Consider the following 14,441-nt stretch of genomic DNA (forward strand, 5'->3'; position numbering starts at 1 on the left):
GAAGCACTTAGAGGAGAGGAAAGTGATCAGGAACAGTCAGCATGGATTCACCAAGGGAAGGTCATGCCTGACTAATCTAATCGCCTTTTATGATGAGATTACTGGTTCTGTGGATGAAGGGAAAGCAGTGGATGTATTGTTTCTTGACTTTAGCAAAGCTTTTGACACGGTCTCCCACAGCATTCTTGTCAGCAAGTTAAGGAAGTATGGGCTGGATGAATGCACTATAAGGTGGGTAGAAAGCTGGCTAGATTGTCGGGCTCAACGGGTAGTGATCAATGGCTCCATGTCTAGTTGGCAGCCGGTGTCAAGTGGAGTGCCCCAGGGGTCGGTCCTGGGGCCCGTTTTGTTCAATATCTTCATAAATGATCTGGAGGATGGTGTGGATTGCACTCTCAGCAAATTTGCGGATGATACTAAACTGGGAGGAGTGGTAGATACGCTGGAGGGGAGGGATAGGATACAGAAGGACCTAGACAAATTGGAGGATTGGGCCAAAAGAAATCTGATGAGGTTCAATAAGGATAAGTGCAGGGTCCTGCACTTAGGATGGAAGAATCCAATGCACCGCTACAGACTAGGGACCGAATGGCTAGGCAGCAGTTCTGCGGAAAAGGACCTAGGGGTGACAGTAGACGAGAAGCTGGATATGAGTCAGCAGTGTGCCCTTGTTGCCAAGAAGGCCAATGGCATTTTGGGATGTATAAGTAGGGGCATAGCGAGCAGATCGAGGGACGTGATCGTTCCCCTCTATTCGACACTGGTGAGGCCTCATCTGGAGTACTCGGTCCAGTTTTGGGCCCCACACTACAAGAAGGATGTGGATAAATTGGAAAGAGTCCAGCGAAGGGCAACAAAAATGATTAGGGGTCTAGAGCACATGACTTATGAGGAGAGGCTGAGGGAGCTGGGATTGTTTAGTCTGCAGAAGAGAAGAATGAGGGGGGATTTGATAGCTGCTTTCAACTACCTGAAAGGGGGTTCCAAAGAGGATGGCTCTAGACTGTTCTCAATGGTAGCAGATGACAGAACGAGGAGTAATGGTCTCAAGTTGCAGTGGGGGAGGTTTAGGTTGGATATTAGGAAAAACTTTTTCACTAAGAGGGTGGTGAAACACTGGAATGCGTTACCTAGGGAGGTGGTAGAATCTCCTTCCTTAGAGGTTTTTAAGGTCAGGCTTGACAAAGCCCTGGCTGGGATGATTTAACTGGGACTTGGTCCTGCTTTGAGCAGGGGGTTGGACTAGATGACCTTCTGGGGTCCCTTCCAACCCTGATATTCTATGATTCTATGATTCTATGATTCTAAGTATCTCGGTGCTGGGACAAGGGTGCGTGACCCTTGCAGGGACCCCAGAGGCAGGGGTCAGGCTGCCTGGGCCCAGACAATGGCTGACCCTCTGTATCCTGGCAGCTGAGGGCTGGGGCCCATCCTCTGCCAGAGCGAGCCAGAGGAGCTGGAGAACAAAGCGAGGGGTGGCGGCCAGGTGACCGGCTGGCCCCGGAACGAGCCAGAGGATGGGGGGGCGCCCAGGAGCGGCTTAGACTGGGCTGCTGGAGGCTGCTCAGTCTCCTGGGCGGGACTCGGGGGAGACTTTGCTGAATCTCCCTGTGCTCACATGGCCTGTCCTAGCCGTGCTGCAGGCGACTAGTAACCTGTCTGTGCCACACGCCGGCTGGGAGTCACGGCCGGCTGCAGAGCTGGGGGCAGGGCCCTTTGGGGGCGTGAGGCTCCCCCACGTGCCCATCAGGTGGCCCCCCGGTGGGGAGCTCTCGGTGGGAACAGGGGGCCGATTGCTCCGAGAGGCCTCCCAGTGAGCGGGTGCCCTGGGGGTGTCGGAACCTCATTCCCAGCGGCTCCAGGGCACCGAGCCTGAGCACTGTGGGGGCAGCCCGGGCCGGCTCTGCCCAGCCACCCCTGGCTCCGGGAGCTGCCGCTTTTCCAGTCCCCATGGCGGGCGGCTGAGCCCCCCTCGGCGGGGCGGCCCCTGCCAGGAACCCCGCTCACCACAGAGCACCCCCCTCCTCCCCCGGGCTGTGTGTGTGCGGAGGGGGGTCCAGCCCTGGGGCTCTGTGCCGGGGGGGGCCAGGGCGGGGGACGGGCAGGGCCCCAGGGAGGAGACACTCACGGTGGCTGCAGAGCTCGGTGGTGCAGTTGCGGGTCTCCAGCTCGGCTCCTGGGCACTCCTGGCCCCCGTTGCGAGGCGCCGGCTCCGAACACTCGCGGCTCCGCCAGTGCGTGCAGTCCAGAGCGCACAGCGACCACCGGCTCCAGCCCGACCAGCCGCCGTCCACTGCACACAGCAGCCAGTGAGCGCGCGGGGACCTTGGCCAGACCTCTGCCGCACTGCACCCCACCCACTGGCCCCCACTGCCCTGCCCCACTGCCCCCCACCTCCCCTCCCTACTGCCCCCCTGCCCACTGCACCCCATCCCTCTCCACCCTAGTGCCTCCATGCCCACTGCACTCCTTCTCCTCATGACCTCCCAATAACACCCCCTGCACCCCCACTGTCCCATGCTCTCCCCCCATTCACGCTCCATCTGCACTTCTCCTATCTTTTAGTGACCCCAACAACACCCCCATGGCCCCAGCCCTGCCCCATGTGCCAGCCTGAGTGGGCACCTCTCCTCTGCATGCACAGACCCGCTTCCTGTCCCCAGCATGGCGCAGAAAAGGCCCCACCGTGGGGCAGACCAGGGGGCACCCACGTGGAAGGAGGCCCTGAGCTTGCGAGCGGGAATCCCGCCCTCCATGGCTCTGCCCAGCGGGGCCCTTGGCTCCTTGCCCGGGTTTCTAGCGGGGCCGGGACCACTGACATGGGACGGCACACGGACACGTGGGGGTGGAGATGACACAGCCGGGAGGGGAGGGGCTGGGCACAGAGTGGGGGGACTCACAAAGGGAAGGAAGCTGCTGCCCTCAGCCTGCCACCCCGGCTCAGGGCGCGGGCGACCTCCCTCCAGTCACCACACCCCGCAGCACGCCTGGGACAGCAGGGGCTGCGGGTCGGGACTGAGGGGCACCGGCAAAGCTGGCGGGAGCTTGCCCCGTCCCCCATTCGTTTCAGAGCGTGGCTCTCCCTGGCGTGAGCTGCAGAGCCGTGGGCGCGGGGGTACCTGGGCACAGGGTGGTGCAGGCGTTTTTCTGCACGTTCTGGCCCTCACAGAACGTCCCCCCGTTGAGGGGCGCGGGATTGGTGCAGCTCCGGCTCCGCTTCTGCCAGCCCCGTCCACAGCTGGCGCTGCAGGCCGACCAACCTGCCCAAGTCGACCAGCCGCCGTTCACTGGGGTGGGAAAGGGACAGAGTCAGCGCGAGCCCCGGGCGCCCTGGGACGGCGGGCTGCGCTCCCGGCCGGGGCTGCCCTGGCTGGGGAAGGCGGCGCCCGGGGGTGCCCTGCTCCAGGGGGATTCGCTGGCTCCAGGGGAAGCTTCGGGGCTGCAGGGAGGTGCCTGGCTGTGGGGAGATAGACAGGGAGACACGGGGGGGGGGAGACACAGCTGGGGGGTCCTGTTTCCCTGCGTCACAGCTGGCTGCAGCCCCCGCCCCACGCTGCCCCCCTGCGGCTCCTCACCGTACACGGTGACGGGGGCGGAGGCGCTGCGGCGACGGGCCACCATGTTCTTGGCCACGCAGGTGTAGTTGGCCGTGTCGGCCAGGCGCGCCCGCGGCACCACCAGGCTGTGCTCCGGCGTCACGTACACGCTGGCGTCCAGCGCCGGGTCCACAGGCTCCTCGTTGCGCAGCCACTCCACCTGCGGGCAGCGGGCGTCAGGCCGGGGCGGACACGGGGCGCTGGGGCCGACGGGGGAGGGGAGGACACGGGGCGCTGCAGCAGGGGGCGAGGGGAGGACACGGGGGTCCTGCAGTAGAGGGGGAGGGGAGGACACGGGGGCGCTGCAGTAGACGGGGAGGGGAGGACACGGGGCCGTTGCAGTAGAGCGGGAGGGGAGGACACGGGGGTCCTGCAGCAGGGGGGAGGGGAGGACACGGGGGTCCTGCAGTAGAGGGACTTCCCAGGCCAGTCCCCACCCTGTCCGCCCGGCCTGCATTCCCTGGGCCCAGCCCAGAGCGCTCCATGCAGACAGTTTCCAATGCCTGCTTGCGCCCGGCTTTCCCAGTGACCCAGTTCGCCCCAGGTCAGGACCTGGCTCCCCGCTGGTCCCCACTCCCACCACCTTTGTGTCAGCTGCCAGCTGGATCCGGGAGGATTCAGTGTCCTTGCAGGTGACGCGGTTATGGAGCACGGGGCCCAGGACCCCGCTGGCGGCCCCGGCCGCGGCTTGTTCCCGTTGAGTTTCAGAGTGAGGCCTGGCCCTTGCCAGCCATGGGAGGCGTGGACCCTGCACTCACCTCGGCCGGTGGGATCCCCTCCGGGGGCCGGCATGCCAGCACGATCTCCTGCTCGATGGAGACCTCCCTGCCCATCGGCTCCTCCTCAAAGTTCTTCCTCAGGTCTGGAGAACAGGGCGAGAGAGCCGAGGCGGCTGACATGAGACGCGCCCCCAGGCCAGGTGGCTCTGCCCACCGGCGGGGAACACCCAGACCCCCCGCTGCTGGCAGAGCCCAGTAACCCTGTGCAGCCCGGGACGGCTGCCTGGGTGCGGGGATGCCAGACAGGTGCTGGCAGGGCTCCTCAGGAGGGCTCAGCCCCCTCGGGATCTGGAGCCAGGGAGCGCCGTGCCCCATGCCCAGGGGGAGGAGGGGGCGGGCCAGGGGCACTCACAGGCAATGCGCACGTAGGCCTTCTGGCTCTTGGTGGTCCCCGAGGAGCTCCAGGCAACGCACTGGCACCAGTACTCCTCCAGCCCAAAGATCCGCTCCACCTGCTGCCTGGAGATATCGATCCGGACGTCCAGGAGGGGCAGCCCTGGGTGCAGGCCGGGGAGAGAGCAGTGTGTCAGGGATCCGCCGCGGCAGGGGAGGAGGGTGACACGCTGGGGTGGCACTGCCCCTGCCCCCCAGACCTCACAGGGGCCAGCCCATTACAGAGCACATGCCCAGACGGGCCCCCTGAGGTCCCAAGGCAGCTCGGCCCAGGGGCTCCCCCAGATCCACGGCGTTCATGGCGAGGTGGGTGCAGAGCTGTCATCCCATCTCCAAGCTGGGCCCCCGAGACCAGGGAGAGCTGTCTGTAATGTTTTATGAATCCTGTGTGTGCCTCAGTTTCCCCTATATTGTGCATGGCTACGGGGTTGTGGGCAGGAGGGGGATAAGAGCTGGCTGGTGGGAGGAGCTAGGTTCTGGGCTGTCCAGGCTGGGCTGTGCTCTCACCTGCCCCTCTCTGGGCTCCCCTAAGGACTCCCTGTGCTGTGCCCGCTGCCTGCCCAACCCCAGCTCTGGGTGAGTGTCGCTGCAAACGCTGGGCGAGGGGCATTGCCCCTGCGGAGGGGACACGTCTCTCCCGGCGGCGTCTGGCTCAGCTGGACTCAGCTGGAGAGCAGGGGGGCTGGAGCCCAGAGGAGGCGGTGGAGTCCGAGGAGGCGGTGAGGCCGCGGGGCCCACCCTGGAGGAAGCGCCAGCAGGAGGCAGCGCGGCACTTTGGTGCGGAAAGGCTGATTTCCCGGTTCCCAGGCCCAGCCCCGGTTGTGCAGGGGCTGATGGCACCTCGGATCGTGGGCACTGAGAGATGCCATGGCTGGGGCGGGGCTTTTTTCCTCAGGGGGTCTGGCTCCCTGGGAATCATCGAATATCAGGGTTGGAAGGGACGTCAGGAGGTCATCTAGTCCAACCCCCTGCTCAAAGCAGGACCAAGTCCCAGTTAAATCATCCCAGCCAGGGCTTTGTCAAGCCGGGCCTTAAAAACCTCTAAGGAAGGAGATTCCACCACCTCCCTAGGTAACGCATTCCAGTGTTTCACCACCCTCCTAGTGAAAAAATTTTTCCTAATATCCAACCTAAACCTCCCCCACTGCAACTTGAGACCATTACTCCTTGTTCTGTCATCTGCCACCACTGAGAACAGTCTAGAGCCATCCTCTTTGGATCCCCCTTTCAGGTATTTGAAAGCAGCTATCAAATCCCCCCTCATTCTTCTCTTCTGCAGACTAAACAATCCCAGTTCCCTCAGCCTCTCCTCATAAGTCATGTGTTCCAGTCCCCTAATCATTTTTGTTGCCCTCCGCTGGACGTTTTCCAATTTTCCACATCCTTCTTGTCGTGTGGGGCCCAAAACTGGACACAGTACTCCAGATGAGGCCTCACCAGTGTCGAATAGAGGGGAACGATCACGTCCCTCGATCTGCTGGCAATGCCCCTACCTATACATCCCAAAATGCCATTGGCCTTCTTGGCAACAAGGGCACACTGTTGACTCATATCCAGCTTCTCGTCCACTGTAACCCCTAGGTCCTTTTCTGCAGAACTGCTGCCTAGCCATTCGGTCCCTAGTCTGTAGCGGTGCATGGGGTTCTTCCGTCCTAAGTGCAGGACTCTGCACTTGTCCTTGTTGAACCTCATCAGATTTCTTTTGGGCCGATATTGAACAAAACTGGCCCCAGGACCGACCCCTGGGGCACTCCACTTGATACCGGCTGCCAACTAGACATGGAGCCATTGATCACTACCCGTTGAGCCCGACAATCTAGCCAGCTTTCTATCCACCTTATAGTCCATTCATCCAGCCCATACTTCTTTAACTTGCTGGCAAGAATACCGTGGGAGACCGTGTCAAAAGCTTTGCTAAAGTCAAGGAACAACACGTCCACTGCTTTCCCCTCATCCACAGAGCGAGTTATCTCGTCATAGAAGGCAATTAGATTAGTCAGTGTGATACAGCGTGGCCAGAAGGCAGCAGGAGAGTGATCTAGGAGAGAGACATAAATCCCAGGATGAGGAGAAGCCTCATTCCCTGTAGAGGGAAGAAAGGTTTCTATAGATTAATTAAAACCACCTGAAGCCAATTAGAGCACCTGAACCTAGTCACCTGATAAAATCCCCCTGCTTCAATCAGCCAGGGGAAGGAGCAGGAGCAGTCTGAGCAGAGGAGAGATTGGAGAAGTGCTGTGGCTGGCTAGAAGACCAAGACCCTAGGTAAAGAGACACCCGGCTTGTGCAGAGAGAGGGGGCAGGAAGCCCCACAAGCTGAAGAGCAGGAGAGGAAAGTAGCGCCGGGGAAGGAAGCACTAGTTCAAGTGGTTTACCACTATCCCTAGGGCGCCCGGGCTGGGACCCAGAGTAGAGGGCGGGCCCAGGTCCCTCCCTCTCCACTACCCTTCTCTGGGTTACTAGTGCGACAGTAGATACCCTAGTTCAGGGGCAGGAAACTGCACCCTGAACCCCCCCCCCCAAGAAGAGGAAGCGTGGGGACCCATCACAATTGTACTAGCAATTTGCCACATCAGGCATGACTTGCCCTTGGTGAATCCATGCTGACTGTTCCTGATCACTTTCTTCTCCTCTAAGGGCTTCAGAATTGATTCCTTGAGGACCTGCTCCATGATTTTTCCAGGGACTGAGGTGAGGCTGACTGGCCTGTAGTTCCCAGGATCCTCCTTCTTCCCTTTTTTAAAGATAGGCACTACATTAGTCGTCCGGGACTTCCCCCGATCACCAAGAGTTTTCAAAGGTAACGGCCAATGGCTCTGCAATCACATCCGCCAACTCCTTTAGCACTCTCGGATGCAGCGCATCCAGCCCCATGGATTTGTGCTCGTCCAGCTTTTCTAAATAGCCTGAAACACTTCTTTCTCCACAGAGGGCTGGTCACCTCCTCCCCATGCTCTGCTGCCCAGTGCAGTAGTCTGGGAGCTGACCTTGTTCGTGAAGACAGAGGCAAAAAAAGCATTGAGTACGTTAGCTTTTTCCACATCCAGTGTCACTAGGTTGCCTCCCTCATTCAGTAAGGGGCCCACGCTTTCCATAACTTTCTTCTTGTTGCTAACATACCTGAAGAAACCCTTCTTGTTACTCTTAACGTCTCTTGCTAGCTGCAACTCCAGGTGTGATTTGGCCTTCCTGATTTCACTCCTGCATGCCTGAGCAATATTTTTATACTCTTCCCTGGTCATTCGTCCAATCTTCCACTTCTTGTAAGCTTCCTTTTTGTGTTGAAGATCAGCAAGGATTTCACTGTTAAGCCAAGCTGGTCGCCTGCCATATTTACTATTCTTTCTACACATCGGGATGGTTTGTTCCTGCAACCTCAATAAGGATTCTTTAAAATACACCCAGCTCTCCTGGACTCCTTTCCCCCTCATGTTGTTCTCCCAGGGGATCTTGCCCATCAGTTCCCTGAGGGAGTCAAAGTCTGCTTTTCTGAAGTCCAGGGTCCATATTCTGCTGCTTTCCTTTCTTCCTTGTGTCAGGATCCTGAACTCGACCATCTCATGGTCACTGCCTCCCAGGTTCCCATCTACTTTTGCTTCCCCTATGAATTCTTCCCGGTTTGTGAGCAGCAGGTCAAGAAGAGCTCTGCCCCTAGTTGGTTCCTCCAGCGCTTGCACCAGGAAATTGTCCCCTGTGCTTTCCAAAAACTTCCTGGATTGTCTGTGCACCGCTGTATTGCTCTCCCAGCAGATATCAGGGTGATTGAAGTCTCCCATGAGAACCAGGGCGTGCGATCTAGTCACTTCCGTGAGTTGCCAGGAGAAAGTCTTGTCCACCTCATCCCCCTGGTCTGGTGGTCTGTAGCAGACTCCCACCACGACATCACCCTTGTTGCTCACACTTCTAAACTTAATCCAGAGACTCTCAGGTTTTGCTGCAGTTTCATACTTGAGCTCTGAGCAGTCGTACTGCTCTCTTACATACAGTGCAATTCCCCCACCTTTTCTGCCCTGCCTGTCCTTCCTGAACAGCTTATATCCATCCATGACAGTACTCCAGTCGTGTGAGTTATCCCACCAAGTCTCTGTTATTCCAATCGCATCATAATTCCTTGACTTTGCCAGGACTTCCAGTTCTCCCTGCTTGTTTCCCAGGCTTCTTGCCTTTGTGTATAGGCACTTGAGATAACCCGCTGATCGTCCTGCTTTCTTAGTGTGAGGCAGGAGCCCTCCCCTCTCGTGCTCTCCTGCTCATGCTTCCTCCCAGTATCCCACTTCCCCACTTACCTCAGGGCTTTGGTCTCCTTCCCCCGGTGAACCTAGGGGTCCCCCAGAGGCTGTTCCAAAGCTGGGACGTAGCACATCCAGTGGACCCCTGGCACCTCCCCCCAGCTCTGTCAGGGCCCCTCAGGCCCGACCTGCAGCCCCCGCTACCCCAGCCCTGGGCACAGCTGGCCAGCTATGCTGCTGTATCTCAGTGACTGAGGGGAGCTCAGACCTCTCCCCCTTGTTCCCCGGCTCCTCTCCCCCCGCGCAGAGCTCTGCATACACAACCCACTCCCCGGCTCCCTCTGACACAGGCTGGCTGTGGCAGCAGCCCCCCCCGGGACCCCTCCTGCCACGCACAGGCCTCGCTGACAGCTGCTGTCCCCGCCAGGCTGCAGAGACACCTGCCCTCGGCCCCGGGAGAGCCAGCAGCTGCAGGAGCAGATGGAGCCTCCAGCGGGGAGGAGGGACAACCCCGGGAGGACGGTGCAAGGACACGTGGGGCAGGGCTTCCCTCAGCTGCCCTGTCCAGCCTGACCTGGGCGCGGCCCCCCAGGAGCCTGCATGGGAGGGCGTCACAGGGACACCCCCGAACTGGGGGCTCCAGAACAAGCCATCCACACCCCGGAGTGGGCACAGTGTGGCCACCCCCACGGACTTGGAAGAGGGAGCGGGAGGGGGGCAGATGGGAGCCCCGCAGTTTGCATGCCAGGGACCCCCCCGCTGCTGCCTGTGTCCTGCCCCAGTGTGCCCTGCTTGGCACAGCTCTGCACAGACCAGCCCTTCCACTCCAGGGACCCCCGTGCTCGGCCCTAGCGCCAGCAGGGGGCAGCGCGGCACTTTGGTGCGGAAAGGCTGATTTCCCGGTTCCCAGGCCCAGCCCCGGTTGTGCAGGGGCTGATGGCACCTCGGATCGTGGGCACTGAGAGATGCCATGGCTGGGGCGGGGCCTTTTTCCCCGGGCAGCTCTGAGTGGGACCGGCCGGGCTGGCACGGCCCGGTTCACGGGGGAGAAGCACAGCGCTGCCGTTTAAGGAGACCCTCTGACTCGCTACCCCGCGGGGCTGCCCCACTCCTGGGCACTTACGCATTCACAGTGCTGGCTTCACACCCCCCACAAACCGGCCCAGCCCTGCATGCCAGGACACGGCACCCCCCAGGCTGCGCAGTGATGGGGCGGGGGACAGAGCCCACCCAGCTGTGCCATCCTCCAGGCCTGGGCAGCGTCAGGCCAACGAGCCGCCAGCAGGTTCTGCGCCAGGGTGTGACGCCCCGCAGTGCTCCGAGGAGCTGGAGCATGGCCTGGCTGCCGGCAGGTTCCTGCGCCACGGGACAGGCCTCGTTCTGCCAGCGAACGCAGGGTCCGGCCAGGTCGGGCCCAGAGCTGGAGCATGGGCTTGACCCGCTGCCTTCCCCATGTAGCCATGGGAGGAGCCCAGACACCCACGCATGCCGCACTCCCAGCCCAGTCCCCTCACGACATGGCGGGCACACACCCCGGCTCTGCTGCCCTGGGCCTCTCCAAGGCTCTGGGACAGCAACTCCTGGGACTCCTCTCCCCTTAGGGCTCCTCCTTCCAACCCCAGCTCAGCCACCCCCAATCTCCCTCGCCCGCCCCCCACTGCCCCTCCAGCCTGACCGAAGCAGGCATGTCCCCATGTTACAGCCTGGCCACCCTGCGCTGGGGGCATGTCACGCAGGGACCAGCAAACTCATCTCACTTGTGTCAGATTCATCCCAGACCTGGGGGTGCCTGGAGCCAGTGTCAGATCAGCCCAGCCCTGGCCAGCTCACGAGGTCTCCGATCGGGCACAAGGGGTGCAGGGCACCAGCTCTCCCTGCTTCCGGCCATGGGCACGGCCAGTTGAAGGGGTTTCGCTGCCCTTGCTGATCCAGCCCCGGTGCCCAGGCCCCAGCCCAGCCTGGCCGGCGCTGCCCTTACCGGTGCCCTGATCCGTGCTGCGCTGCGTGACGTGCTCGCCCTGGTGCACCCACTCCCCGTTGCACTTGAAGTAGATCTGGGTGGCGGGCGTCGCCCTGCAGGCCAGGCTCACGGGCTTGTTCTTTACAATGTAGACATCTTGGGGTTCCAGCAGGAAGTGGGGCAGCAGGTCCGAAGAGGCCCCCGGCATGGGGTTGGCCACTGTGGCGCTCTGCTGGGCACCTGGCAGGAGAGGAGAGAGGCTCAGAGCCCCCCAGGGACAGGGAGGTGGGGCAGGGAGCCAAGCTGTGCCCTAGAGTAGCCCCAAGGAGAGCATCTGGGGCAGCACCCAGCCTTTGGAGTCACCAAGTCCAGGGCCAGCAGGGACCCTGGGCTCACCCCGTCTGACCGGAGAAGTCACAGGCCAGGGACAACCCAGAATCACTCCTAGAAAAACTCCTCAAATGATGGAGAATCCACCAGGACCTCAGGAAATCCCCTCCCTGTTAAAAATGGGCCGCTACTGCCAGTCTGAATTCATCTGCCTTCAGCTTCCGGCCCCTGGGCCTGCCCAGCCCTTTCCCTGTGGGACGGAGGGGCCCATTAGTGAGTATTTGTTGCCCATGTAGGTCCTGACAGACTGAGACCAACTCGCCCCGCAACTTTCTCTTTGGTAGCTAGATCGATGAATCCCCTGGAGTCTGTCATGCTAAGGCGGGTTTCTAACCCTTTCATCATTCCTGGGGCTCGTCTCTGACCCTCCCCACTTTGCCAACATCCTTCTTGAACTGCGGGCACCAGAACTGGGCACCGGATTCCAGCCGCGGTCGCACCAGGGAAAATCACCTCTCTGCGTCTACTCTTGATCCTGTCCCCAGCACTGCTCTGGGCACTCACGTTCAGGTGATTCTCCACCATGGCCCCCGACCTTTTTCAGAGCCCCCCCACGCCCCCCGGAACGTATGGCCGCCGTTCCTGGCCCCTGGTGTACACAGTTACGTTCAGCCATACGCTGTGCAGCGTTCATGAGTGATCTGGGGGCTCTGTATCACTGACCTGGGCTCTTCACTACTTCCCATGCCCCAGGTTGGATGCCAACTGCCAGCTTTTTCAGGGGTGATCTTATGTTTTCTCCCAGGTCATTGATAAAGACGTTCCACGGGCAGGGCCAAGAACTGATCCCGCAGGACCCCCCTAGCACGCACCTGCGCCGTGACAATCCCCGTTACAGTTACTTTTGGAGACCCAGCGCGTGGCCAGGGTTTAAGCCACCTAATGTGGGCCACATTCATTTTCTATCACTGTTGTTTTCTAATCAGGACGTCGTGTGGCACCAAGTCTCTGACGTCAACAGGACCCCCTCTGGGAACTGCCCCTGGAATCTCCTGAGCAAAGACACGAAGGGACTTTGGCAGGGTCTGGTTTCCATAACCGCACGCTGATTTGCAATCATTACATCCCCTCGCGTGGAACACCTTCTGCCCTGCCCAGAGAGTCTGCACACATGCAGCTCTGCCAGTGCCAATCCAACCCAACCTGCTGCCCCAGCTCCACAGTGCCCCTCAATCCCAACCTGCAGCCCCCTGCTATCCCACACTGGTTGGGGACACGGCGTTTGCTTTAGCCCAGGATTTTCGCCTGGCAGAGCTCAGTGTGGACGCGAGGCTGCACGTTCTCGCTGTTTTACACCTGTCACCACCGTGGGCTCTGCCACCCTTCCTCAGCTTCATCTGTGCAGCCCAGCTACGGCGAGGTTCCCGGGGCCGAGAGGCGGGGTGACAGCGTGATCGCCCCCCGGGACAGCAAAGCCGGCAGTTACCGAGCGCAGATGCGGGCGACGGGCACAGAGCACAGTGCCAGGACAGGGGGGTTCACAGATTCCTCCAGGAGCAGGCTCCAGGCAGAGCCTGGAACAAGCCCCCCCAGGGCTGGGTCACAGTCCTGAGTAGCTGCCTCCTGCTGCCCCAGCCGGCGTGGGGGGGTCACCTGGCTCCATCAGCTGCCCCCACCCCGGCTAATTCATCAGCGCAAAGCCCAGCAGGGTGTGATGAAGTGGGACTGTTCTTAATGTTTCCTCTGAATAGTGTGGGGGTGCCTCAGTTTCCCCTAGGCAGTTCTTAAGTCTCTAGGGGGTGGGGTAAGGGTGTATGATCATTTCAGAGCCCTAGAGGGCAGGGGTGTGTGCAGGGGTCTGGACACAGAGAATGGCCGACACCCTGTTTCCTGGCCGCTGATGGCCTGGGCCCTTCCCCCCCCGCAAGGTGAGAGCTAAAGGGTTGGAGAACAAAGGAATCAGGTGACTTCCTGGCCCGGGAAAGGGGAAAGCCCAGGGGAGGAGGGGCTGGAGGGAGTTTCAGTTTGGGGCTGGCTGGGGACATGGAGTGAAGGGCAGACGTGTTTGTCTGGCTCACTGCCCCCAAAATGGACCCAGCTGAGGGGTCCTGTTCTCTGCACCTACAAGCTCTGTGTTAGACCATGTTCCTGTCGTCTAATAAACCTCTGTTTTACTGGCTGGCTGAGAGTCTCGTCTGACTGTGGAGTTGGGGTGCAGGACCCTCTGGCTTCCCCAGGACCCTGCCTGGGCGGACTCGCTGTGGGAAGCGCACGGAGGGGCAGAGGAGGCTGAATGCTCCGAGGTCAGACCCAGGAAGGTGGAAGCCGGGGGAGCTGTGTGTCCTGCAGACAGGCTGCTCCCAGAGAGGAGACTGCCCCAGAGTCCTGACTGGCTTCGTGGGGAGCAGTTCCAGAGCATCGCCCGGGGACCCCGTGACACAGGGCACTTGCTGAACCCGGTGTGACCCCCAGGCTGCAGGGGCCGCGACTCACTTCTCCGGCGCCCACAGCGCTGGGCAGGCACCTGCTCACGCCACCGCAGGGAGAGGTCAATGCCCAGGCCTGGGCGCTGGAGCCGTGGGGGAGCCGGGCTGTGCTGAGCCTGGAGCAGCATCGGGGATCCCAACATGGGGACTGCGGAGCTGGACCCCCTGGAGCCCACAGGGAGGAGCTGTTCCTTCACCGGGCAGCCCCTTCCCGCCCCAGCAGGGAACTGGCCCCACCAGCCTAGGGAGGGGGCTCAGGAATGTCTGAGAGCCCCTGGGTGACAGGGCTGGAGTGGGGCATGGAGTGCCCATCGCTAGGAGATCTGCACCCGGTCCCTCCCCTGACCCTCACGCAGCAAATATCTGTTCCTGGACACCCCCAGTCAGCCCATGCCTGCACCTGGACACCTCCCACCCCCCCGCACAGCACACTACCTGTCCCCCTTGGCCTGACCCCAGGGAACAGGAGTCTGGTGCTGCCCCAGCCAGGGGGGCATCCGTCTGTCTGTCCCCACAGCCCAGCCCAGCCCCCCCTGCACCCACCAGGCCACCCCGCGGGCTGCCCAAGCCAGGGTCCTTGGCTGCAAGGGAGTCCCGCGGCCCAGCCCAGCCCAGGCGTTCTCAGCCCCAGCTGGCTGGCAGCGCCAGGCCCCAGCTCAGACTCCCTA

General features: G+C 61.3%; 1 protein-coding gene across 4 annotated transcripts in view; it reads right to left on the reverse strand.

Annotated features, from left to right (window-relative positions):
* The window catches only part of UNC5A (unc-5 netrin receptor A), a 62,596-nt gene that overhangs the window by 22,814 nt on the left and 25,341 nt on the right, over window positions 1-14,441 (reverse strand). For 3 of the 4 annotated variants that reach the window (XM_037907351.2, XM_043521243.1, XM_037907349.2), the window contains exons 2-7: window positions 10,976-11,197; window positions 4,728-4,871; window positions 4,355-4,458; window positions 3,576-3,756; window positions 3,120-3,287; window positions 2,129-2,293 (exon numbers count right to left, since the gene is read on the reverse strand). In XM_037907351.2, the coding sequence (XP_037763279.2) occupies window positions 2,129-2,293; window positions 3,120-3,287; window positions 3,576-3,756; window positions 4,355-4,458; window positions 4,728-4,871; window positions 10,976-11,197 (984 nt within the window). The remainder of the gene's footprint in view (window positions 1-2,128; window positions 2,294-3,119; window positions 3,288-3,575; window positions 3,757-4,354; window positions 4,459-4,727; window positions 4,872-10,975; window positions 11,198-14,441) is intronic. The other variant, XM_037907350.2, reaches the window with a different exon arrangement.

The sequence above is a fragment of the Chelonia mydas genome, chromosome 8, assembly GCF_015237465.2.
Source record: "Chelonia mydas isolate rCheMyd1 chromosome 8, rCheMyd1.pri.v2, whole genome shotgun sequence".
NCBI classification, from domain to species: Eukaryota; Metazoa; Chordata; order Testudines; family Cheloniidae; genus Chelonia; species Chelonia mydas.